This window comes from Branchiostoma lanceolatum, chromosome 17, assembly GCF_035083965.1.
Source record: "Branchiostoma lanceolatum isolate klBraLanc5 chromosome 17, klBraLanc5.hap2, whole genome shotgun sequence".
In the NCBI taxonomy this organism is placed as follows: domain Eukaryota; kingdom Metazoa; phylum Chordata; class Leptocardii; order Amphioxiformes; family Branchiostomatidae; genus Branchiostoma; species Branchiostoma lanceolatum.
Window position 1 is genome coordinate 18,164,131 of NC_089738.1, and position 23,384 is coordinate 18,187,514.

At 45.0% G+C, this 23,384-nt stretch overlaps 4 protein-coding genes across 4 annotated transcripts; 2 read left to right on the forward strand and 2 right to left on the reverse strand.

Moving 5' to 3' along the window:
• Positions 1-408: 408 nt before the first annotated feature.
• On the reverse strand, positions 409-5,088 carry LOC136423486 (monocarboxylate transporter 13-like). The gene is made up of 5 exons (XM_066411653.1): positions 4,861-5,088; positions 3,379-3,621; positions 2,663-2,806; positions 1,373-2,173; positions 409-996 (listed from the first exon to the last, which is right to left on the reverse strand). The coding sequence occupies exons 2-5, from the start codon at positions 3,593-3,595 to the stop codon at positions 752-754; spliced, it is 1,407 nt and encodes a 468-aa protein (XP_066267750.1). The 5' UTR covers positions 3,596-3,621; positions 4,861-5,088; the 3' UTR covers positions 409-751.
• Positions 5,089-5,685: 597 nt separating this feature from the next.
• LOC136422504 (monocarboxylate transporter 13-like) lies at positions 5,686-6,183 on the forward strand. The gene is made up of 2 exons (XM_066410276.1): positions 5,686-5,902; positions 6,032-6,183. The coding sequence occupies exons 1-2, from the start codon at positions 5,686-5,688 to the stop codon at positions 6,181-6,183; spliced, it is 369 nt and encodes a 122-aa protein (XP_066266373.1).
• Positions 6,184-7,264: 1,081 nt separating this feature from the next.
• Positions 7,265-17,076, forward strand: LOC136422505 (uncharacterized). Its single transcript, XM_066410277.1, has 7 exons — positions 7,265-8,203; positions 8,409-8,653; positions 13,024-13,082; positions 14,218-14,522; positions 15,115-15,258; positions 15,528-16,328; positions 16,540-17,076. The coding sequence occupies exons 1-7, from the start codon at positions 7,363-7,365 to the stop codon at positions 16,782-16,784; spliced, it is 2,640 nt and encodes an 879-aa protein (XP_066266374.1). The 5' UTR covers positions 7,265-7,362; the 3' UTR covers positions 16,785-17,076.
• Positions 17,077-17,378: 302 nt separating this feature from the next.
• LOC136423134 (monocarboxylate transporter 13-like) lies at positions 17,379-21,598 on the reverse strand. The gene is made up of 5 exons (XM_066411171.1): positions 21,377-21,598; positions 20,500-20,723; positions 19,466-19,609; positions 18,163-18,957; positions 17,379-17,837 (listed from the first exon to the last, which is right to left on the reverse strand). The coding sequence occupies exons 2-5, from the start codon at positions 20,705-20,707 to the stop codon at positions 17,569-17,571; spliced, it is 1,416 nt and encodes a 471-aa protein (XP_066267268.1). The 5' UTR covers positions 20,708-20,723; positions 21,377-21,598; the 3' UTR covers positions 17,379-17,568.
• Between the last annotated feature and the right edge of the window lie 1,786 nt (positions 21,599-23,384).

The window sequence follows — 23,384 nt, forward strand, 5'->3', positions numbered from 1 at the left end:
CAACTAGATGCCCAGCATGAATAAATCTTTCCAGATCACGGTGGTCCCGTTGCTAGTGGCATGTCATGGTCAGGGGGGAGGGAGTCGCCAAGATCGTCAACCATTTCCATGTTTTCCTTCACTGAAGGGAAAAGTATTGTTTTTGCTGTTGCTGTTCTTCAAGCACAGGGTGGTCCCCTGGTGGAATCGACTCCCAGAAGAAGTGATCAACGCTCCCTCAGTTAATGCCTTCAAAGCCAGATTCGACAGGTACATGGAAGTTCACCCTGTAAAGTACAACCACAGAGCTTTGGAACATCCACACAAACCCACCATGACAGTTGAGTGAAATGGAATTCAACAATGAAGAGCGGTCTAAACTGGAGCAGTCCTACCTGACCGAAAATTCTACTCTACTCTACTCTACTCTGCTATGTTTCTTCTTCCTTTTCGGCCAAACTGGCAAACAAATAAGTTCAACGACCTGGACCAGACGGCTGTCACCATGGTTACTGAAAGTAGCAGACACCCTGTGGTGTTCGGTTACATTATAAACCAAGAGCTGCAGGGCCTGGTCACCACATATATGAATGTAGTGTAATGACAAGATGCCATTGTAAAGGTCATGTGCATCATAATTTTATTTCCATTGCTTTGAAAACAAAGAGAATCCAGGGCGGTATTCAAAAATAACAAATAACAAAGAGAATCCAGGGCGGTATTCAAACTATTGCTTTAATTCTCTCCCTACAAAATGACCGACTTTAGTGATTCATACACTCGTTTCGCGAACGATGAGAACATATCTGCTGTAATCGAAGTCTATGTCCTCAGCTATGTCTTTTGAATGCGTTATTTTACTCGAGTCTTCCGAGCCTAGCATATCAAAGTTCTGCCGTTGCACGTTCCTTGTGCGATGGGCCTCGAGTGCTGACGTCATTAAGGTGCTGCACAGGACAGCACCCCCCGCGACGTAGAACGAAACGTTGTAGTTCCCAGTGACGTCATACAAGTAACCTACGTACCAAAACAAAAGGAACAAATTACAAACGCAACGGCTTACTTTTGTAGAATAGTATTTGCAAGGATTTTGCGAGCATTTGAATTATAGACCTCATCGACCATCCCTCGGGCGAGACGGGGGCCGACACCGACTGCCGGGCACCTTTGACCCCTTGCTGACGTCACACTTCCTTTCAGGACACGTGACATAGGCTTCGGGTCATTTCAACTTGAGAAAGACCAGGACTGATCGAAAGTTTTTGGCAAGTCCTCTTGTTCGGAAATGGCGTATAAAATCTTTTTAAAAGACCATAGAGAAATATGTCTTTATAAGTCTTTTCGACATTGTTTTCCTCACGTGCACATAGATGACGTTAAACAGTTGATTTACCTGCCAGTGGCGGACCGAAGAGGAAGGAGAACCCGCGGACGCTAAAGGATATCCCGACAGCACTCGCCAGTCTCTTGACTCCACAGAACTCCGCCAGAAACACCGACGTCTGGGTTGAAATGCTCCCGGCAAACAGTCCGATAGAAAGACAGCAGACTACCATAGACGGGTACGTCTGTGCGAACGGCAAGAACACCAGGCTTAGCCCGAGCCCCAGACTACACACCACGAACCCGCGGAGAAGAGGATACAGATTAAGGTTAGAGAACCAGCCGTACCCGACTCTTGACACACCGTCGCCAATGCCGACCACCGAGGCCAGGAACGCGGCTTGCTGTGGCTCCACTCCGATGGTTCTAGCATGCTTCACCAGATGAACAAAAGGAATGATGTAGCCGACTACCAGAAATATCATGGCCATATTGAAAACAACAAAAGACGGCATTTTGAACAGGGAAAGGTCTAGGACACCGCACAGGCGTGCTATCAATCCTTGATTCGTTTTCCTAGATGTTGGTGTATCAGATAATTTGGCATCATCCATTTCATCGATGTCTGCTTTCAAGTTGATCGGTCGTAACAAGGCGCCAAAAAAGCAGCCTTGCAAGGCGACCCCTGCGACGATGAAGAGGGAACCCCTCCACCCGTAGTTGTCGATGAGCAGTTGGAACACAGGGGGGAGGGCGAAGGATCCGACTCCAGATCCAGACAATCCTATGCCATTGGCGAGCGCTAGGCGTTTCTTGAAGTATCTCCCCACCATGGTGATGCAAGGTGTGTACATGAACGAGAAGCCTAGACCTGCAATGGAAGAAGAGCAAGAAATAGAGAGACGGTGAGACTATGGTAAGTGTTCCATGAACCATTCGAATTTCTGTTAATATTGAAACACATTCGAACGTTCTGAATATGCGACCGAGGCGTTCGATTTTCGTTGGAGCCCTTCGAATGTCGTTCGAAGCGTTCTGATCTCATTCGGCGCGTTCGAATGTCGTTCGACGCGTTCGAATGTCGTTCGATGCGTTTGAATGTCGTTCGATGCGTTCGAAAGTTGACAGAAATTGCGTACTACGTCCTTTCTGCGATGCAAGTAGTTTTTACTGGCCTGAATATGACAATAGATTGTGGTGATATCAGTTTCGATTCAAAGTTTGCAAACTATCAGGCATGGAGTTCGCATGGTATAGCGAACTCCATGTCTGATCTCCAAACAGGCGTGGAGACTGCTCTGATTTTCGGAAAACAATAGGTTCATCATATCAGAAGTAGGTAACGTTAGGTGTGACTTACCTGTGATGAACCCAGCCGTGAGGTTCATGACCGCTAGGCTGGTGACGAACATGCTGGAGAGGAGACCTGTGGCGGCCAGCAGACTCCCCGTCATCACCACCGCCCTGCAGCCGAACACGTTACACAGGGCGCCCGCAGGCAAGGCTGGAGCAAAATAGAGAGTAAAATTGATACTCCATATCCGATTGTATTGAATTTAATACCAGTAAAAAGAGAATTTAGCATCTTTATTTTTCAAAATGTTCACACATCTTAATCTATATTATATATTTAATGTCACATGTGGCATTCAGCGGTATCCTGCAAGACAGTACCGTGCATGGCAGACAGTTTGCTAACGTTACACGATAAGAGATCGTGTATATCATTCGTCCTCAGAGGATTTTGAAGGAAAATCGTAGAATGTCATTGAAGAAGGGGAGGAAGTTGGCAACAACGAACACGCGTAATACTATTCAATTTGTGTTAACGTCTAATGTCTGATACTGTAATGTATTTAAGTTCGCGTGGTTTTTATTTCGCGCTAAGGCGAAAATGGAGTGTTCGCGGTGGTTTTACGTTCGCGGCAGCGCCATAGTAACATACTGCTACAGTATTGGACAAAAATGTTTGCGGTGGCTTTAAGTTCGCAAAAACCGCATACAACATACAACCACCGCGAACATTTCTGCATTTACAGTAATTCCACAGTTATGAGAGTTAACGCTACACCTTACATCCAAACAACATAACGGCCCCCTGGATGGAGCTGACCCAGGCCGTGGAAGCGGCGTCCTGGCTGAAAGCCTCCTGTAAGTACGGGAAGAACACTCCGAACGACTTCATCGTCCCGACGATGAACACGTGAGACAGGAAGAGGCTCAGCGCGATGAACCATCCCCAACCGCCGTCTGGCGGCTCTTCGCGGTACTGCACATTTCTTCTTCTAGCCATATTGTAGGTGGGGTGGGCGTGATGGCCTATGATGGACAGAAAGGAAAACCCCATCGTGCATAAATTATGTAAATGTTGAAGTCATTTGCATACTTAGTGACAAAATGTTAGAATGAAATTCTACCAAAGAATAGGACTTTTAAACAAACAATACATGCATCAACTGAAATATATTATGCTCATTACAACCTTATTTGCATAATCAATGACACAAGATGAAGGAAAAAATTGAGGAAAACTCTTATCTCGCGGAGATATGAGATCTGACTTTTATCCAATCTGTGTTCCAAAAATGACAATTTCGCTGAGTTTTGTACGTTTTTTATTGCATACAACCTTATTCAGGGTATAATAGACAACCACTTGCATATCTAAAAGCCATTTGTTTATTGAAGTAGTGTTAGCGTGTACAATCGCATTTACCGCCACGGGTCAAAGTCCAGAAGGGCATTTAAGGACGTCGGCCGCCGTTATTCAAAGCAACTTGCAGTAGAATATACATATGCATCTAAATTGTGTTGATATTTTGTTCTACGTATTGCTTATCAATTCAAATCATTGTAAAGGTGGATTACCCGGTGGAGGGGGATGGGGTGATGTTTACTTTCATACAAGCTGTCAGGACTGTGGTGGTACCGGTGTTATGATTCCGCAGTGTTGACGCCCTGGGGCCTAAAATTGTCCTACTTAACGGTACAGGGTCATGAGGGGGTGGTTCTCATCAATCATGCCATTGAGCAAGGGGTGGTTCTCATTGAGCAATCTTACTGTGGTCATTTCTTTCAGAACTGGCGTCTTTCTTTAAGATTTCAGGTCCACTGTGTCTTCCTCGCAGTGAGATCAGGGTAATGGTGACAACCAGCAAGCCATTGAGTCAGCCATGCTTGCCAAGCATAGGTTGAAGGGGAGGATCGTTACCCTCTACGATGAAGGCGAATTACCTGCCGGGGGAAGGAGTTACTAGCTAGGCTAAATACTAGTATTTTCGTAAGGGCTGACGCGACTGTGATGATGGCATGATTACGCAGTGTCCATCCTGGGGCCCGTTACTTGCCCTACTACCCTAGTTTTTAGGTCATGAAGAGTGTGATCTCTGTGATTTCTGCCTCGGGGCCTTGATTCTCGTTGGCGATTAGTGGCACAGGGCCGTCTACAATTCACAGTCTAGACTGAGTGGGTCAATTAGAGAACGGTAGCGAGCTGCCCATTCAACCCCTGCCCGGAACGCACCATTTAAGTCGTACTACCATAGAGTCATATCATACCTTCCGTGAGTTGGACCCGCAACGTTCACCCCGCAGGATCCCCACTTGTTGCCACCTCCCGTGCACCAGGAGTGAATGATCGCCAAGCTGTGTTTATCCCACGAACGCAGCCATTTTGTATCGACGCAAGCCAGGTCAGCGCAAGGCTGGGGTGACTAACCTCAGTTGGCAGCAAACCAACGTTCAAAGGCCACACAAGGGTAAGTCAGAGTTGAAAAGTTCACACTTTGTTTCCCCAGTAGCTTTCATGTGTTGTTGTTGCTCACTATTACCCCCATTCCACTTGGACGGCGCTCTCGCCGCGCTCTCACGGCGACCTAAAATTGGCCAGAGCGCCCGTGAGAGCGCCGAACTCAGAAAAACCTGCTCAAGTGGAATTTCTACGGCGACCCTTGCGCGCTCTCAGCGCGACCAAAATGTCAAATGTCAGCAAATTTTTATGAGCGACCAAAGATTTCACAGATCACTGAACGAATTCCAGAGATAAAGAACGAATTTATGTTACGTTTTGTGTGCTTTGTTGTCTTCTCAGGTATACCTTTACCTATTGCATCATGTTTGAATGATGAAATCAAGGGAAAAACAGATTCAATTTTGGTCGCTGCACGGTCGCTCAATGTGTGTGTTAAGTTACATATATGTTCAACTTGTTTTTTTTCTATGTTGTCTGTCATGTAAACTGTTTGCAATGAATATAGTTTCGGACAGTTACGTGGTTAAGAGGTGGTCCTCCTGTACTGTATTTAACACTAGGTGCCCCCGTACAGACCCTCCTTTGAAAACCGCCGTTTTTTTCCTTCACAGCCAACGTTTCGACTTTGCACAATGGCTAACAAGAAAGCAGTAAACTACTACTCCGAGGCTCCAGACGGCGGTTGGGGCTGGCTTGTCGTCCTGAGCAGCTTCCTGTCAAATGCGTTTATGGTCGGCACAATCAAGTCGTTCGGAGTGTACTTTCCGTACTTACAGGAGACGTTCGGTCAGGACGCTGCTTCCACGGCGTGGGTCAGCTCCATCATGGGGGCAGCCTCGCTATTTGGGTGTAAGTACAGGTTGTACGTACAGATTGTATTCCATTCTCTGCGTCTGGCATCGACCACACCGTTATGCTTTCTGGTTTTGATGTTAATAAGCGTTACAAAAATGTCTAATAGTTGTTTATCTTAAACAGGCTTGCCTGCGGGCGCCCTGTGTAACGTGTTCGGCTGCAGGGCGGTGGTGATGACGGGGAGTCTGCTGGCCGCCACAGGTCTCCTCTCCAGCATGTTCGTCACCAGCCTAGCGGTCATGAACCTAACGGCTGGCTTCATCACAGGTAAATAGACCGATCCTGTCGAATACCATATCGAACGAATAGAAGACCTATAGAACTCCTTGTTCTATTCAGAGCACCTCCGTCAAAAACAGCGTTGGCGGGGCAGAAATGGAACGTGTAAAGCAGGGTACGTATATCTGGGACAGGTTTTCCACTGTTTTGGTTGAATGCATGCTTAGAACCAAAACGAATTTAAAAAGAAAATAGATCGGGCACTCAAGGAGAGGAAGCTTGAGCCACATGCTGACTACTACAAAGTCCACTAGCGCAGAGTTTCGTCTCTTCAGTTACTCAGTGGTGGTGTGTGAAACTGGTTAACGTGAAAGTGAACAGGGAAGTAAAAGGATGCATTTTAATTCTTAGTTACTAAATACTATGCAGCTGTTATGCATGCAGTCAATACAGTGGGAACCCTGTCACAGATATATGAACCTTGTTTTACACGTGCATCGGCTGCTTGTCAGAAACTGGGCGCTGATGCCAACCGACAAGGGAAAACTATGCGGCGCATACCGCTTTAACATTGACCGAAAACATAACGCTCTCACCGCAGCTACATCTACCCCCTCCTTAAACAACTCTACCCGGTGGATACACCCTTCAATAAAGAAGACATAGCATTCTTATTTGGCCCGCTCTGAAAGGGTTTCAGTGCCACAAAAGCTAAACCGAAGTCAGTGGCATTATTTTCAACTTAGCCACGGCGGCCATGTTTGGTCCGTCAAACCCTGTTTTTGACGGAGGTGTTCGAAATCGAACAGGGGGCGTGGCTTTGGGATCGGTCTATTAGTTACCTACTCCTGATTTGATGAACCTATGATCTCCGTAATTTACACCACAATCTGCAGCAATGGTCAATCCCACAAAATCTACTTGCATCACAGGGAGGGTGCACGTCATTTCAGTCAACGTTCGAACGACATTCGAACGCGTCGAACGACATTCGAACGCGTCGAACGACATTCGAACGCGTCGAAGGACATTGGAACCCGTCGAAGGAAATTTGAACTCTTCGAACGACATTCTAATTCTTCGGACGACATTCGAACGCGTCGAACGACATCGGAACGCGTCGAACGTGAATCCAGATCCTCAGTACGTGTTCGAATCTTGACTGAAATGACCCATGGCCCCTATGACGCGCTGGCAGTTTTCTCACTGAACTGGGTCATGTCAAAAACGTTACGATGATCTATTTGAATGTTGACGGGAGAATTGTTGTGTTTCTTCATCTGGTAGGTCTTGGTTTCTCGTTCATGTACGTGCCTTCCGTCACCATGGTGGGGAGATACTTCAAGAAACGCCTGGCGCTTGCCAATGGCATTGCAATGTCTGGATCCGGAGCCGGAGCCTTCGCCCTCCCCCCTGTGTTTCAGCTGCTCATCGACAACTACGGGTGGAGGGGTTCTCTCTTCATCGTGGCAGGAGTCGCCTTGCAAGGTTGTGTCTTCGGCGCCTTGTTACGACCGATACAGCTTAAGGCAGACATTCATGAGGAGAAAAACACTCACGTACCGTCAAGGAAAACGAAGCACGGACTAATGGCACGCCTGTGCGGTGCCCTAGACCTCTCACTGATTAAAATGCCTTACTTTACTATCTTTAATATCATCATGATGATTTTGATACTTGGCTCCGGTATTACAATTGTACATCTGGTGAAGCATGCTAGAACCGTTGGAATGGAGCCACAGCAAGCCGCGTTCCTGGTCTCGGTGGTCGGCATTGCCGATTGCGTGGCTAGAATCGGGTACGGCTGGTTCTCTAACTTGGGTCTGTATCCTCTTCTTCGCGGGTTCGTGGTGTGTAGTCTGGGGCTCGGGCTAAGCCTGGTGTTCTTGCCTTTCGCACAAACGTACCCGTCGATGGTAGTCTGCTGCCTTTTTATTGGAGTATTTACTGGCTGTTTGGCCACGAAGATTACAGTGTTCCTGGTGGAGTTCTGTGGAGTTGAGAGACTGGCGAGTGCTGTCGGGATCGCCTTCAGTGTTCGTGGGTTCTCCATGCTCTTCGGCCCGCCACTCGCAGGTAAATCAACTGTCATGACTGTAGCAACGTTGAAATACTTAACATGATCTCATTCAAGGTAGCTAAGAATTACATGGGGAAAATGTCAAAAGAGATAATACTTTAGACAAGCATATTTAGAATCCAAATGCTCACTTAAGTTGTATCTATGATTCTACAAACTACATTATATACATACTGTTGTAATTTCTGTATTGATACGTAGGCTATCTGTATGACGTCACTGGGAACTACAACGTCTCGTTCTACTTCGCGGGGGGTACTGTCCTGTTCAGCACCTTGATGACGTCAGCACTCGAGGCCCATCGCACAAGGAGCGTGCAACGTCAAAACTCCGACATGTTGGGATCGGAAAAGTCCAATGAAAGTGAAATCCTAGATTCCAAGGACAAAGCCGAGGAAGTAGGCTTCGATGACAGCAAAGATCTTCTTATCATTCGCGAGACGAGTGTATAAGTCACGAAAATCGGTCTTTTGTAGGGTGAAAATGGAGGCAATGGTTGGACAACTTTCCCCGATTTTTATCCTTTGACGAACGTGAAAACTCATGACGTTACAGGGTATGATGTCATGCACTAAAACGTTCATTCTTATTCCATGGACATATTTCATGATGAATATTGGTGGTCTCCAAAAACTTGGACATTTTTTTTCCTGGCACAGTGCCTTGTATATTGATGATTAGTATACGCCTGGCACAGCAAATTATTCAATTTGGTCATCTGATCACTACATTTTTAAACAGTTAACGTTACATATGATATATTCCCAATATACTAAAAACATTCATCTGCAACAGACCTTCCGTCTACCTTAAAGAATGCAAAGCATCAGAATTAAGTCAGACGTGTCAACAATATTTTGATGAAAAAGTGGTAAAATTATAGGTTCTGGTGTCAATGTCCTCAATCGGAACGGTTAGTTATTAGCTTGATGTTCTCGGGGGTCAGTTATGTGATATCTATATTCCAAAGTTTGTATAACATTGTTATTAATGTGGCTTACTTATAGCATGGATCGCACGGACAGTATATCCGGTGTCAATAAATGGTGCAAAAAGCTTAAATGTGAAAACGTCTCGATTGGCCATTGCGAGCTCGTCCACATTGTCATTTTCTGTCATTGGAAAAAAATCAGGCCCGCCAGAACTGCTTGCATCACGTCGATTTAGTCAACACGTTCGAACGTACCGGATACAGGCTCGATGCGTTCGAATGTCATTCGACGCTGCTTTCGAATGTCGTTCGAAACGTTCGATTATTAGCTTGATATACACAAGTTTCCAGTTTCGCGCCGCCATTTTAGGTCAAAGGTCATTTGGAGCACTTTCAAGCTGGGCCCCATGCACGAATACACATGGTTAAGGCTTTTGGTGCAAAAGACATGACTTAAAGCATTACACTTTGAATGAAATTTTCCGGCAATAACATTAAAAACCTAGCGCATTTATGAAATAATCTTTAATTTACATGGCAACCGTTGCTAGGCAACATTGCTTGACGACCAATATCCTGAATTGCCTGCGTTTGTATATCCCATTAAGGGGATACTATCATATTACGTATATGTAGTAATATTATAGGCGCTTACATGGGAGAACAAGAGAATAGAACACATGTTCTAGATCGTAGATTCTGCTCTTAATTCCAGTTGGATTCAGGCTCTGCACTACTTGTTTAATACCATACAAGGTGTTTCTGTCCGCTTTGGCTGTGCTCAGGTTTACCAAGTCCATGCAGTTAAAATTTTCCAACTAATCATGACTGCCGTCTTTCCCCTCAGTTGAAGTTCCACCATGAAGCTGATGGTTTTCGCCGCAATGCTCATTGAGTCTCATTCTAGAAGATATAGGAGCCGAAAGCCTAGGCGAAGCTCGGGGTAAGGCAGCATGAGGCGCAGGCTTTTTAGGCCCAGGTTTGCCAGGGCAGATTGATCTAGAGCTGAGAGAGGTTGTGGAAGAGCGGGGTCGCTCCTGGATGCCCTGGATAACCTGTCTGTAGTAGTCTATACATGTCATTATTTTGTTTTTCTGGGTTAATCTTTGCCCTGTGGCTGATCGTTCATAATCAACAAAAGAAGCATATCCTAACGCACATTCCAATGTAATGACTAAATGTCCAGTCCTCGGTTTGTCTGTCTATGTCCGTCCCCGGGGGGGGGGGGCATTTTCCATCAACGCCATTTCTATCAAGCAGGAATTTCAAATCATTATGCACCAAAATACCCTTTTTCAGCAACCTTTGCAAGATATTTTTTACTAAATCCCTTTACAAACGTAGAATTTTCCACTAAGAGTGATCAATTTTATGGCAGTGGAAGTAAATAATCCACAGTTTTTGGAAATAGATCGTACCTTCCGATGTCTTTTGTCAACGGACGAGCGATTAGCTATCATGACTTATTGCTTCGTCCGGTCGAATTTGATTCAAAGTGTAACTTTTGTAACATCTGGACCCGGATTGTTCTGCGGTAGGTAATTTGAGTACTATATGTAGGGCGACAATCATCTCAAGCAGCAATTATGGGCACGGTTATCAATCAGCCAAGTTGTCACGATGCCAAATCGAGACATAGACAGACAAACCGAGGACTGGACATTTAGTCATTACATTGGAATGTGCGTTAGGATATGCTTCTTTTGATGATGATGGACGATCAGCCACAGGGCAAAGATTAACCCAGAAAAACAAAATAATGACATGTATAGACTACTACAGACAGGTTATCCAGGGCATCCATGAGCGACCCCGCTCTTCCACAACCTCTCTCAGCTCTAGATCAATCTGCCCTGGCAAACCTGGGCCTAAAAAGCCTGCGCCTCATGCTGCCTTACCCCGAGCTTCGCCTAGGCTTTCGTCTCCTATACTTCTAGAATGAGACTCAATGAGCATTGCGGCGAAAACCATCAGCTTCATGGTGGAACTTCAACTGAGGGGAAAGACAGCAGTCATGATTACAGTCAAACCTGCCTAGGCGACCACCTTTTCAACGCGACCACCTGGCCATGGCGACCGCTTTTTCTCGGTCCCGAAAATTTTCCCCATAGGCACAAGCATTAAGCTGCCTGCCCAAGGCGACCACCCGTCCAACGCGACCGCGACCGCCACGAATTGGGACCGCACAGAGCACAATCCCTGCCCATGGCGGTCGCCTAATTTTCAAGCGTGCGGTGACATCAGATCATTTTGCTGTCGGATTTCACGGAAATGTTTTCAAGACTTCAAAGGACAAAAATAAGATAAAAAATATATGGAATAGCAATGTTATACCATCGATTCCTCCATGAAGTGTTTTAATAAAACGTTCCCCCTATAAACATTGTAAAGACAAATGTTTGTGATGTTGTTGTGCCTATCGTAATCTTATAGTTTAACGTGAACTCAGTTCCGTTTAAACTCAACTTTCAAAACGAATACGTAGTGCATGGCGTCAAAAAGTCAGATTTCACAGAAATTACTATCTATTTCTTGTATTTTCAACAAAGATGTATCTTGCTAAATTCCGTCGAAAAATGACTTCGCGGCGGGCAAAACATCAGGCGAGAAATGTTGTTCCTTGGTCCCGACGCCATCTTGGATTTCGGGCGGCCCGGATTTGGCGTACCGCTGACCTTTGTAAATTAGAAACACGATGATTTTGTGTATGAACATTTACGAATACTCTAGTTATTGGTGAAAATCAAAATTCTTATTTTCTTTTTATTTCCATGAATCTCACAAACCTTTATTGGACGCTGTGCGTTCTGCTGCACTGACTTACCCTTCGATGCGGTGGCACAGAGCTTCGCGGCGCGGCGCGACGAAATCACACCGTTAACGCGTTCCGTTTTCATCTTTAGTTGTCAGATCGAAAATTTTTTGACCCTTTCATCCAGCGGTCGGCGACCCAAAAAAGGCTGGGACCAGCAGGCGTTTTCTAGGGATCTGTCTTAGGCCTTAAAGCTTCGATGATGTGCGTGTGTGTGTGTACTATTCAATGTAACGTGTGAATGCGGGAGGGCGCTGCGAGATCATCGAGGCAACCATCGTTTTGTAGTCAAAATCATGACGAAAATTTGTACACGATGTAGCGGTATACAATTATTACATCGATAACGGAAAATGTAATTTTTGTAGGATCTTTCTGTCAATGAGAATTGAACCTGGTGAGGGTCATGCTGTCTAAATTCACATAATTTTTTCATCATTTACGTACTGTATTTGAAAACCTCGACCTGGAAACATGTGAGTGGAATCCTCTTCATGGCGACCACCTGTCCATCGCGACCGTTTTTGCTCGGTCCGCCGGGTGGTCGCCTTGGGCAGGTTTGACATGCTTTTATTCATGTCTTTTGCACCAAAAGCCTTAACTATGTGTATCCGTGCATGGGGCCCAGCTTGAAAGTGCTCCAAATGACAAGTTGACCTAAAATGGCGGCGCGAAACTGGAAACTCGTGTATTCTCAGGGGTCATTTATGTGATATCTATATTTCAAAGTTTGTGTATCATTCATATAAATGTGGCTTATTTATAGCATGGATCACACGGACAGCATTTCCTGTGTCAATACATGGTGCAAAAAGCTTTAATGTAGAAACGTCTCGATCCGTCCCGAGCTCGTCAACGTTGTCAGTTTTTGTCATTTAAAAAAAATTCAGGCTCACAAAAACTGCTTGCGTCACAAGGGGCAGGTTCGATGCGTTCGAATGTCATTCGATGCTGCTTTCGAATGTCGTTCGAAGCATTTGAATATTGACGGAAACGACATACGTCCTTCCTATGACGCAAACAGTTTCCTGTGGGTCTGACTACAGCTATAGATTGTGGTGATATTACTTTAGGCAAAAAGTCTGCGGATTCTTCGCATGGAGTCAGCTATGATTTTTGGACTGGTACTGAGGTTCGTGAGATCGGGAACCTACTAGTTCTGATCGCAAAGGGCCAACCGTTACGCTGTAACCGTTGCGCCACTCCAACACCTCTGCTTCGAGAGCAACAATGGCGTACATATATTCAGTAAGGCAAACCATTTCACCTTCGGGAACTGCGACCGTTAGACTGAATTAAACCGCAACGTTCACGCCGTCTGTCCCCCTCCCTCGTCCCCTTTTTAGCCACTTCGCGTGTGCTAGATCAGGAGTGTTTACTCACTGCCACTTTGTGTGATGACGCAAACTGGGTTGACGCAAGGCTGGGAAGTTGGTCGGGGACAAAGTCCAAATTGCGTACAGTTGACGGGTTCACCACAGTAACTGCAGTTTTCGTTTGTTGTTGTTCATGAAGAATCTCTTAAGACAAATGTAAGAGGTATATCAATTCAGTACTGAATAATTCAATTTCCGCTTTTCTTTCCTTTTATCAATATCGGCGAATGTTTACGCGCTCAATGATTTTCTTAGGCCCCTGATGACATATGTTACTATTTACGTCTTTCAAAATGGCTGCCCCACGCTTTGTAGGGTCACAAAGAGGACAGCGGTTGCAACAGCTGAACTTATAACATCAAAGATGGCAGAGTGAAACTGACAACGACCCTGCAGGTGTGGCGTGGACATTGCAGCTGGTTTTTTGAGATACCGATACGGTTGGTTTGACGTTTAGTTTGACATCTGTTGTAATTACTAGCACTTACCATTTTGGCTGAACCCATAGCAGATATGTCAATAGCTGTCTTGTCTCGACCGTTTCAAGCGTTTTTCCTCGCAATAGTAAAAAATGGTTACCAACTCTAACTTAGTCTAAGGAAGAGTCAAGGTGCACTAAGTGAAGGGCCAAGTGAACTTGAAGTTAAATGATTTGGTTCAAAATCTTGTCAGGAAATTACTTAGTACTTTCGTGCCCTTTTGGACTTTGGTCGATATCAGTATAAGTTACGAAACGGCATCCGTTAACATCGTACAGTCTACAATGATTGAGCTCCTTTCTAACATATTTCTAGCATAGTGTATACCATTTTTGTGGCTGCAAAGTTTACCTTTCCCGAAACAAAAGGCCCAAACGTAATACAACCCGTCATTCGACTGCAAACGACAAAGCTACATGGCATATATATTGTTTCACCGACTGTGTACACTCTTTAAAACCTTCTTCGTCACAGTCGCGCCCGCCTTCCGTGTTTGCAAAATGGCTAAGAGGGGAGCTGTGAACAACTACCCCGAGGCTCCAGACGGCGGCTGGGGCTGGCTCATCGTCCTGGGCAGCTTCCTGACTCACGTGTTCATCGTTGGGACGTTCAAGTCTTTCGGAGTGTTCTTCCCGTACTTACAGGAGGCGTTTGGGCAGGACGCTGCTGCCACGGCGTGGGTTAGCTCCATCATGGGGTCCGTCATGCTGTTTGGATGTACGTACAGATTATACGTTACATTTTCGTTTATGAACTTCTCATATATATCTATGGAGTCATCAGTCACTTATTGGCTGGCAGAATAGGCATTAAAGATTCCTGTTTTCCTATGATATCCTCAAGAGAATTGACACTAGATTTTGAATTTCAAAATCATAGATTTCTCTTGCCAAGCCAACGTTGATCCGATACCAATCGCTATTTCTTCTGCAGAAGAAGAATGACAATCACTTTTCATACAGAATGTTCGAGTGCAGAAGTGTGATATAGTAGGAGACTGGATTATCCACTTTTGATGATGTATATATAATTATGTATATTCCTCATGTTGGGAGTAATCATAGTACAACTCTAAACTTTCTTCCAACACAAAGGTATAAAATGGATCAATTTTTTCAAGTATTAATAAAGACCCCCGGGGTCGACCGATGATGATGCTGATGCTGATGATGCTGATGATGATGTTGATGGTGCTGCTGATGAATAAAGAAGAGGGTGACGGTGGTCGTTGAAAATTTGATCCGTGTATACCTTTTTGTTGGAAGAACTTTAGCATTGTATTATGTGTATCCCTGCCCTCTTCAAACAGCCTTGCCTGCGGGCGCCCTGTGTAACGTGTTCGGCTGCAGGGCGGTGGTGATGACGGGGAGTCTGCTGGCCGCCACAGGTCTCCTCTCCAGCATGTTCGTCACCAGCCTAGCTGTCATGAACCTCACGGCTGGCTTCATTACAGGTAAATTCCCCTGCCAATCCCCGAAAATGGCAGCAAACTAAATTCCCACCCTTCTTGAACGCGATGTGCACAAATAAGCACCATCAGCAGTTATGCATTAATAGACACACTATGTCCATTACAATGGGAAGGTCTGTCTGTGCTGATGATTTAGAAAGCAGAGTAGCTCCCGATGATGCCAAAGCAAAGATAACATGCATGGTGGAAATACAAGTATGCAAATCTGTAACATATTAGAACTTTACAAAACTTTGTGTTGCTTCTCACAGGTCTTGGTATGTCGTTCATGTACACGCCTTGCATCACCACGGTGGGGAGATACTTCAAGAGAAGACTGGCGCTTGCCAATGGAATTGGCATATCAGGATCCGGACTTGGAGCCTTCGCCCTCCCCCCTGTGTTTCAGCTGCTCATTGACAACTACGGGTGGAGGGGTTCTCTCTTTGTCGTGGCAGGAGTCACCTTGCAAGGCTGTGTGATCGGTGCCTTGTTACGACCGATAAACCTAAAAGCAGACACACAAGAAAAGAAAAACACTCACCTTGCTGATGTACAGTCTTCAAGGAAAACGAACCACGGACTGATAGCACGTCTGTACGACGTTCTAGGTCTCTCACTGTTCAAAATGCCGTATTTCACGATCTTTAATATCATCATGATGTTTCTGGTAGTTGGATTTGGTATTCCGTTTGTTCATCTGGTAAAGCATGCGAGAAACATGGGACTGGAGCCACAGCAAGCTGCGTTCCTGTCCTCGGTGGTCGGCATTGCCGATTGCGTGGCTAGAATCGGGTACGGCTGGTTCTCTAACCTGAACCTGTATCCTCTTCTCCGCGGGTTCGTGGTGTGCAGTCTTTGCCTCGGGTTGAGCCTGATGTTCTTGCCGTTTGCACAAACGTACCCGTCGATGGTAGTCTGCTGCCTTTTTATCGGGGCATCCATGGGTTGTTTGTCGACAATGACCGCGGTGTTTCTGGCGGAGTTCTGTGGAGTGAAGAGACTGGCGAGTGCTGTCGGGATCGCCTTCGGTGTCCGCGGGTTCTCCATGCTCTTTGGCCCGCCACTAGCAGGTAACACCAACTGTACATGTTGTAACTTGAGATATCATTCTAGCTAGTTTAGAATTTACATACTGAAAGTATTATCAGAGGGAATACTCTAGACTCTTCAAATGCTCACAAAAGTAGTTTTATGCCAGGTAACGTTAGTAATGTTGTATCTATCACTCTACAAACTACATTATGTTCGTCCTGTTGTAATTTTTTTTTCTTTGATACGTAGGTTATCTGTATGACGTAACTGGGAACTACAACGTGTCGTTCTACTTCGCTGGGGGTGCTGTCCTGTGCAGCACCATCATGGCGTCAGCCCTCGAGGCCCATCGCACAAGGAGCGTGCAACGTCAGAACGTCGACAAGCTGGGATTGGAAAACGCGTGTAGAAAATCACCTTCCAAGGACATGGTTGAGGACAAAGACGCTGATGACAGCAAAGGTTGCCTTATCAGTCGCGAGACAAGTGTATGAAGCGGAAAAAGTTATTTTAGAGCTTCTTACCTCCTTTGATAAGGGTATGTCAAGTGTTCCATGCGACAAATGATTTTCAAACAATTTGTATTCATAGAAATGTCTAGCATGATGTCAAAATCATATATGTGAATAAGATGAAATGAATAATCCAATTCATGTAATGAAAAAAAATTAAAAAATGTCAAAATGACATAAGTGCACTCTTCGTCTTAAAAGCAAGATAATTTAAGTGAAGTTTTTATTTTTCTGGTACCATCGATTCCAAAATCGCATGTGATGATCAAAATATTTTTTGGCACAAAAAGTCCTCTTACAAAATACATTAGTTACCTAACTGTAAGAATACGCAAAAGCACTCATGTTCCATCTGCCTTCAAACTCCTCTTCTTGAGGTCGGAATGATGACACAATTATATCTTAAGCAATAGAACTGGGGGTCGACTGATATAGATTACCTCTCTTCGTGATTAAAAGCCAATTGTTCATCAAGTTTCTCTGTTTCTTTCTCACTCTTTGTGTGTGTGTATGTGTATGTGTGTGTGTGTTTGTGTGTGTGTATGTGTATGTGTGTGTGTTTGTGTGTGTATGTGTGTGTGTGCGTGTTCATGTGCGTGTGCGTGTTTGTACTTTGAACAGCATAACTCAGGAAGCTATCAGTCGATAGCAACGATATTTGAAATGAGACAAGCCAAGTTTTATTCCAAGTTTAAAAAAAAAAGATTGTCCTTCTCCCAACCTGGACGTTACAAATTTCAGCATGTTTTCTTGCTTTTATCATCACTCAGACAGTGGTTTCCATGTCAATAAATGGTGAGAAAATCTCTGATGTCAAAATGTCTGAATCATTTTCTGGCTCGTCAATGTTGTCAGTCTGTTTCATCACTCGGTAATCTTTCTCCACATCGTCTACGGGATCCGAGAGCTGGCCCTTCCCGGCGGTGACGGTCCTGTAGATCTCCAGGGGGAGTAGCAGCAGCAGGCTCAAGAGCACCAGCCCGCCAGACACGAAGAACGACACTTTGTAGTTTCCCGTTACGTCGAACAGGCGACCTGGAGTGAAATATGCGTAAAAAATTTTGAGACACTGTCGTCCAAGTGGCACACTCATGTATAGCGAAATGACCTAGAGGGGAATTTGAACATGCATTGAGAGCTAACCATCATCGTCAGAAATATGAAATTGATCATTTGTGATTAATGATTCTGTTGCCTTATTGAGAGATAGAGAGGAGGGATGAAGAGAAAGAGGAAGAAAGAGAAAAGGGAGGGAGAGAGAGAGAGATGTGATAAGGTTTGTTATAAGTTGTCTTGTTCAATTATACATATGTAGCCTCATTATACCCAGTGGTACAGAGATACCAGGCCGAGTCTTTACCTGCCATGGGTGGTCCAAAGAGCAGCGCCAGGCCTGTGACGGTGTAGCAAAGGCCGATGGCACTTCCAAGTTTCTTCACTCCGCAAATGTCCGCGAGTATCACCGCCACTTGGCAGGCGCAGCAGCCCTGGAAGAGCCCGAAGAAGAGGCAGTACGCCACTAGGCTGGGATAGGTGCGGGCGAACGGGACAAAAATGTGGCAGAGTCCGAAGCCTGCGACACAGACTGTGTATCCCCTCATCCGAACAAACAGGCCTGAATCCGACAGCCAGCCGTACCCGATTCTGGACAACATGTCCGTGATGCCGATGACAGAAACTAGGAAAGCCGCAGGTTGAGGCTCAATCCCGAGGTCTCTCGCGTGTGCTACCAGGTGGACGAATGGTACAAACGCACCGAAACCGAAGAGGACCTGGCAAACTGAGAATGCGGCAAAGTACGGGTCCTTTAAAAGATAGAGCCCGAAGGTGTTTGACACACGGTTACACAGCCCAATTGCTTGTTCTTCATGATCACTTTCCTGGTTTTCGACCTTTACTGGTCTGAGAGTGCTTTTCAAGTGCAGCGGTCTCAACAGCGCTCCGAACACGCTCCCATTCAGCACGATCCCTGCGAAAATCAGCAGCGCGTTTTTCCAGCCGTAGTTGTCGATGAGGAGTTGGAAGATGGGCGGGAAGGCGAAGACGCCGACGCCTGCGCCGGAGAGGCCGATACCCGTGGCGAGGGAGCGTCGTCTGCTGAAGTACAGCCCCACCATGGTTATACACGGGGTGTACATCAGGGAGAACCCAAGGCCTGCAACATAACAGGCACATCAAAACGTTACAAATCTGTAACTTTTGATGATATAACGTTATGTAGTTGTTTTTTTTTAAAACGGGAATGCCATTAAATCTGAGATTTAGGCCGTTCAGGTCCTAAATCCTATTTGTAGGTCTTTATCAAGTCGGGGTGGTTGGGGGAAATTGTGATATCCAATCTTTGCTTACTTAGAGCAGCAAAACACAGTGACATGGCAGATACCCCGAGAGGACCCTCACATGTCTGTGACGTACTTGTAAACAAACCTGAGGTGACGTTTGCATATTTGACTTACACATTTGTGACGTATCTGTGAACAGACACCGATGGTGACATTCATATGTGTGATGCACGTGTGTGTAACGTACTTGTAACCAATCCCGTAATGACACACGTACATGTTTTCTGTGTACACGTGAGTATGTGACGTACCTGTAACCAAACCCGTGGTGACGTGAATGTTTTGATGTACGTGTTTGTGACGTATCCATGTATGACGTACCTGTAACCAAGCCCGTGGTGACGTACATGGTTGCCATGGAAGTGACGAACATGCTGGAGATGAGACCGGTCGCTGCCACCAGACTCCCCGCCATCACCACCGGTCTGCAGCCGAACCGGTTCCCCAAGGCTCCGGCTACACCGGCTGGGAGGACAGGAGAGAAATATTTCGAAATTTTCCCTAATTCCAGTTGTTCATGTATTGATGATAAAAGAAATCAATTGTTTGCAGAAGCGTGCAAGATATATCATTGCTTTCCCACCATTACTGATGAAGAGAGAACAATTCTACTTTTAAAATCAAGGAACCCATATGTTATTGAAGAAGTGGGCAATTTCGACTTCCACTGCCTTCAACGAAGCTGTTAGACCCAACAGAAGTAGATCTAGATCTTAGTACTTTACTTTATTAGTATCTTAGTACACATGTATCACATGTTAACATCCCTGTACTTATTATCTTTATCTGTCACTACATGTATTTTGGGATTAGCTTTCGGGTATGTATTTGCAAATAAACGATTATCACAGTAGGTAATAAGTGGTAAGCATAGTAAGCAATGCGCGGTAATACATGGCATATCCCAGTGGAAATATTGTATTTCCCTCTTCTAGGCGGGTTCTTGTCACCTGCTTCTTCTGCTTGTAAGAGAACGAACATCTTTGGTAGCGGACGCCTTATTTTTATTTTAGACTGAAGAACGTAGTGTAACGGCAGCTTGGTACAATACCTCCTGGTATATTCTTAATTCTTTATTATTATATATCAGGCTTTACTACCGTAATTGAGGAGGTTGCCTATAGATATAATTGGGAACTACATCAACGGTATTGATATTACATTTTACAATTACTCTTAGTTTTGACAATAGAACAAGCTGGCAAAGGAAACACTTGAACTTTATGTAACTGTACTTTTTAAGATTATTTGTTATGATATTTCTCAATGTTTGTGGATTATGAAGCATAATCGCAGCATCCAAACATGGGAGAATTGCAGCTTTGTGAGTTAGGATGGGAAACACTAAGACTCACATCCAAAGAAGACCACGGCCCCTTGTATGGAGCTAACCCAAGACGTGTTCGCGGCGTCTTCGTCGAACTCCTCCCGGAAGTACGGAAAGAAGACGCCGAACGACTTCAAGCCGCCGACGACAAAGACGTGCGACAAGAAGCTGCTCAGAACTACCATCCAGCCCCAACCGCCGTCTGGCGGCGCGTCGTAGTACTGCAAACGCTTCATCACGGATCGTTGAAGCCTACATATGGGAAGGAAAACGCAATGTAATTTACATTAGGCAGTTCCAAACGTTTAAACTGAGTGTGAATGTTAATCTTCCTCTTGTAGAAATAAAGAGGCCAACGTTATGCCCCGATGTGTGAGGGCCAAGTTTTCACTCCCAAAATGCAGCGTTTAGTTGCCAGCTTTGAACAGATTAAGTGTGCTGTTCACCTTTACAGTTTGGTTGTGAGTTTACCTGTTAGAAGGCTCTAGTCGAATCGTCAAAGGTAAGAAATGGCAGAGATCCAGGAGTGGTCAATGTACATGTGTAGTTTTTGTACACGTGTTGAAGGTGTGCAAAGGTTGAAGGGCCGGGAGTATGGGCGGGGAACGTTCACGCATTTTCCAGTGGCATGGCTACTTTTATTACCTCGCCTTGTAGTGACTATATATATATTCAACGGTGTTTTTGTAAATTGTTTATGAAAAATATCTAGAATAAAGAACGCTAATGCGTCTTCTCACTCGGAACATCCGCACGTCTATACATTTCATGGTCAAAGTTTTCTTCCTTTTTTTTACCACAACGACTGAGACATCGCTTTCTACTAGCTCCACATGCCACATCTTATCAGTAAAATGTGCTTATGTGAACCAAGTACGTAATCATGATAATACAGAAGCTCTGACCTGGAACCATGTGCACGCCTGCCCTTTAGATCCCTGCTGGCGATCCTCTCGCCAAATGGACAATAAGGTCAACTTTGGGTCAAGGTCTGGATGTCTAACAGTTAACTGGGGGCTCAAAACATGGATATATACGAGGCCATGAACGTTGATATGCAGCACGTATAACGGGGTCTGTGGTCTGATATTTAGAGGTACACACAGAGTGGAACAGATCTAATCTGAGATAGAAGACCAAACTTAAGGTGATTAGTTAGAGGGATCAAAAGGCGATAACTGGCATTTGATACAGGTATTGGCTTAAATTAAACCAAGTGACGACATGTCTTTTTGTAATAGAGAAAAAAGACAGAAAAGACTAAACATATAATGCCTGGGCGCCCTGAAATGTACTATGTGGTTATGTAGGGGTTTAAAAAGTCAGTACTGGTAGAGGCGAGCCCCTAACACAGCCTCGTAGCAAGAAAATCGAAAACAAGATAAAGGTCATTCGGCATGTGGGTTAATGTATAACTAGTGACGTATTCATCGTTTGTTCGTGACCGGGCGCTCACATAAAAGGTTACCGTTGTTATTTTTACCTTTACGGAATGGATATTGTTTTTGCTCCGGTTCGTCTTCTTCAAACAAATGAAATACGCCTTATAGTATTCGATTACATGATCTAGCAAGTGGCAGGACAGAGCTTGAGGGGTTGGTCACAATAGTATATGAACGTGTTTGGGTAAGAATTAACAGATGAGTACTTTGTTAGGCTAGACCATATGTTAGTAAACATGTATATGCTTTCAAATTTTACCTTTCTGGAATGTTATCATTTTAAGTTGGACTTAAAATCAACGCGGGACCTTGTAACAAAAAGACGCCGTGAGCTAATCGTACGAACACCGAGAGGTACCCCACCCCAAACACACACATCAGTACCCGGCACTCTACCGGGAGAAATGTGTGGTGGCTTCGGAACCCGGTCGGGACTACATCCCCTAGGGCACCGGCGCAATTGGGCCCTGAGCATTACACCGACCAGCATATAACCAGTGATGGTAGCGTATTCTATCCTGACCGTCACGCTAACAGTGCACAGAGAGCAAAGCTAATAAAAGCGGGGGGCTGGGTTGACATTTGGACACGGCTGTAATGGACCATTTGCATGCAGCCACTGCCGCTCCCCCAACCGTAGTCAGACAAACGTGTCATGTATTCCCTCCGCCTGAAGGGAGAACCAATAACACAGGTCCGCACCACGCCCCTGGCCGCAACCTTTTTGATAGTTACTTTACTGCACCTATACGCAAAAGGTTATGTATTAGAGAATGTTATATAATCTGAGAATCTAATATACTCCGTACATCTATTTAATATACATTTCATATGTTTTGTAGAAAACGTTATGAAAGTCACTGTTTTAATGTGACATCTCCCTCCCCATGCAAAAATGAGCTGTTTCTCTTCAAATTTGCCTTTCAACAGCCTTGCAAATCTTGACGTTTACTGAAATATTTCTTTGTCTATTTTTTCTGCCAACGTAGTGTGGTAGTCTGAGACGAACGGGAATCCAATAAAAACTGTTCCGCTCAGAGCCCGGTGTCGGGGTGACTGATTTTCCAGAGGTCGCGTCATTATTCCGGGTTTATCATCGTAAGTACGCTTCTACTGTCGTGACTGCCTTAGGAATGGGCAGACCCACTTAAAAACGGAGGGGCAGTAAAAGTTTGATAAAACTAGAAATAGGACATTTGCGAGCAGGGACTGCATTTTTCACTCCATCTCCCTCACCATGCACAAATGGACAGTTCCTCTGCAATTTTGCCTTTCACCATACTTTGCGATGTTTACTGGAAATATCTCATTACCTCTTTTGTCAGCCAAGGTAGTGTGTTGTTATCTGCGATTACAGTCAGGCTGTGAGTCAGGCCCATGCGAACGAATATCCACTCATCAGAGCCTGGGGTTGGAGGACTGATTTTCCAGCGGTCGCGTCATTATTGAAATCATTATTCCGGTTTTATCA